Genomic DNA, 3,447 nt, shown 5'->3' with positions numbered 1-3,447 from the left:
ATCTCCGATTTTTTCGTTCGGCGCTAGGCGTTGGCCGAACGTACGAGGAACGCCTAGCGAGTTTCTGAACAGGGCTTATATCAAGCGAACCGCTCTGTTTCCGATTGTGATACGGGAACCTCCGACAATATTTCAAATGGTTCAGAGTGCAATCTTGAAGAAAAAGATCTATTTTATAGTTCTTATAATTTGTGTAAATTCATACAAAATTTATTTTGGTATATATATATATGCAAGATTAAGTAGTCTTCACCGTCGCCCTAGCACCCGAGTGACATGACATATCATAGTTTATACTATCTTTAATACGGTTCTGAATGGTGAGGTGCATGACAACTGTGGGACAAATATAGTGCGATTGTAATAGTAACAAAAATATATAGATACATAGGTATACTTAGAAATTTTTGTTACTATTTACAGTGGTGCGGTGTAAGGCGGTTCGTCATCATTCGAAGCCTATATTTTTCATCTTTTCTATATTACAGAAATTTTATAATATAAATGAAATTTATTTTAATGTATTAATCTAAAATAGAATATCCATAAATATATGTTTGTCGATATTCCTGTAAATATCATTTTTGTAAATATAAAGTAAAAATAAATGGATATATTTTTTACATGAAAATTGCATTTTCCATTAATAAGAAGAAATAGAAATGAATTGGAATATAATTAACTTTAAATAATATGCTATGTTTAAAAAAAAATGCTATGTTGAATGGAATTTGGTTGAGGGGTATGTCTATGGGGCTAAATGTCGTTACTAATAAGATAAGGGTTAATCCAAACTATTTAATTTTTAGAGACCCCAGCATAAACCTCGTCAACACGGAATTTTTATGTTGCACTTCTCACGTTTCTGATCCTTAGCCGCACAAATCATAACAAAGCTGAATATGGTGTTCATAACTTTTTTATTCACGTAGTTCAAATAATGTTTAGGGTGTCTCCAATAATAACATCGAATGTTTTAACCAGTAATATTATATATAATTCAATTTTTCAGTTTTAATAATTTTTCTTATTTTTAATTGATAAATAATTATTTTATCACGTTAAATAGTATTTTGTCAAATATTTGTAGTTTTATAGTTTATAAAAAATACAATATGACGTAAATGATAATACTTATTTAGTGATTTATTAATTGAAAAATATATAAAATTTTAATTATGTAAAAATAATTAGAAAATACAAATACTACAATATATTTATGTTTGATTGAAAATTTAAACTAGTTAACAATAATAATTGAACTATGTCATAAAATATAATATAATATAATATAATATGTTTTTTGAAATTTTGGTATGATGAAAAGTGTTAACGCTAAATTTACATCAAACTAAATTTGTTAAAATTATGTCAATTTTGGTGTTTTGTTGCAAATGAAATTACACTAAGTTTTGCGTTTTGTTGGAGATAGCCTTAAACCAGAATTTGAACCGACGTAGTACTGTATTGTAGTTTGATAGCTATCTATGCTTTAACAGAGTTCAAGATTCCAGAAAATGTTAACAATTTATTTCAAATGTTTTTCTACCGGTCGTCATGGCTTCTAAAACCTAAAATAAGCAGAATACGTGAAAGAGATAAGTGGACCCAATTCAATCTTCTTAATTCCCAAAAAAAACAGTAGCAGAAAAAAGGAAGCAACTACCACGTCTACCCATGTGGAAAATTATAGTTTAATTCTAGCCGTTGGATATGAGAGATAGTGCTTAACTGCTTATACGTTTTGATAGCAAAGCTGGCGACAAGAATCCTATCAGATCTCACCTTCCTTGTCTCTCATTATGAAGCCACCTTATCCATCTCAACATCCGTAAAACGTCATCGTTTTACCGTTTCAAACTTGTTAACAATAACATGCATGACTAATTCTTCATGTTCATAGATGTTCTGCAAACTCATCAGTAAGTCAAGAGATTGTCCAAACTGTGAAGGTAGTAGGGCCCATGAAGATGACGTAAAGCTGTAAAGAAGTATTCTTCTAACATACGCCGCAGCCAAAGATGGGGTCCTCCCATGACTTGTGCTTGTGTGCATGACACTTGGTCCATTGTTTTCAAGCGACGACAATACTACAACTATTTTATTTATTTATCTCTAACAAAATATACAGCTATAGTTATCATTATTAAAATATAATTTCTAACACGACCCGAAAAGCGCTATAATAATTATCCTTTAATCGTCTACCTTTGAAATAGACGACAACGACATATCTTTTCCAGAATTTGTTTGGCTATTAACTTATCATTTATAGTATATACTAAAACCTTTGAAAATGTAGTAACATCGTTTACATGTACGACTTTGAGAAACCAGTAGCAAATAAAAAAGAAAGATCATAACAAAAGTTCATATCTTATGTTATACGTTGATAAAAATATATACATAACGACTTTTCCATGTCAGTTTATTTAACTACTATCTCGATTTTCTTAGATAGAAAAAGATACTAGGAGGACCTTACGGCCTATTCCGCCGGAGGAGCTAAGGTAAGATCCAGATTCAACGGCTGAGGTTTCTTCTCACCTCCACAGGTACCAGCCGGTGAAAACGCTTTCATGTTATTATAGAAGTAAAGAGGACGCGCAACGGGAACATGATCATAACACGCACCACCGCCACTGCCACCACCTCCTAAGCTGAGCTCGAGCTGCGGAAGTGCTGCTAGTCTTCTCCCTGTAGGAGAGACGGAGTCGACGGTGCTACTCTGACTAGGACTACGAGCGAAACGGCCTTCTTTATTCGCGTTAAGCTCAAGAACCGTCGGAGGAAAGTTCGTCTTGGCCTTTGGGCCGCGAAAGTCTCGCGCTGCAGCGTCGTAGGCACGCGCCGCGTTCTCAGCCGTGTCGAATGTGCCGAGCCAGACCCGAGTTCTCTTAACCGGGTCTCGGATCTCGGCTGCGAATCTTCCCCATGGGCGTTTCCTCACGCCTCGGTAACGAACCTCTTTCTCATTTCTCTCGACCGGGTTCGGGTCGGGTTTCAAACCCGTTTTCATTTTGAGAAGATCGGTGAAAGAGTCTTGTGGTAATGAGAAAACAAGTGTCTTTTTATAGGGAGAGTAAAGCGAACGCTCCTTTTAAGGGAGCTTTCTTGTGAATAGTCACTTACATGGTTTATTACAGTGAACCGGTTTTCTTGGGTTTCCTTTTGTATCCTCCACTTATATATAGCCATGTGTTTACTGCTTTCCTGCAATTCTTTTTACAGTAAGAATTTTATTTTCTTAACTTGAAGTTTATCTTCAAACATAGACTGCACAGATCATAATACAACATGACTAAATCCTCCTTTACATGACTACGAATCCGATGGATTGGCACATCAGTCACTAGCAAAAGCGGTAAAATCCATAGGCTATATTTTTTTTTCATATAGATAAAACACGGACAAATATAGGAAATCTTCAAAAAATCAACTCATCTA

General features: G+C 34.5%; 1 protein-coding gene across 1 annotated transcript; it reads right to left on the bottom strand.

Moving 5' to 3' along the window:
- Positions 1 to 2,355: 2,355 nt before the first annotated feature.
- Positions 2,356 to 3,246, bottom strand: LOC106351054 (ethylene-responsive transcription factor 4). The gene has a single exon (XM_013790872.3). The coding sequence runs from the start codon at positions 3,017 to 3,019 to the stop codon at positions 2,489 to 2,491; it is 531 nt and encodes a 176-aa protein (XP_013646326.1). The 5' UTR covers positions 3,020 to 3,246; the 3' UTR covers positions 2,356 to 2,488.
- Between the last annotated feature and the right edge of the window lie 201 nt (positions 3,247 to 3,447).

The sequence above is a fragment of the Brassica napus genome, chromosome A6 (genome assembly GCF_020379485.1).
Source record: "Brassica napus cultivar Da-Ae chromosome A6, Da-Ae, whole genome shotgun sequence".
Lineage (NCBI taxonomy): Eukaryota > Viridiplantae > Streptophyta > Magnoliopsida > Brassicales > Brassicaceae > Brassica > Brassica napus.
The sequence above is the reverse complement of the archived record's forward strand: the minus strand, read 5'-3'. Positions and strand labels throughout refer to the sequence as shown.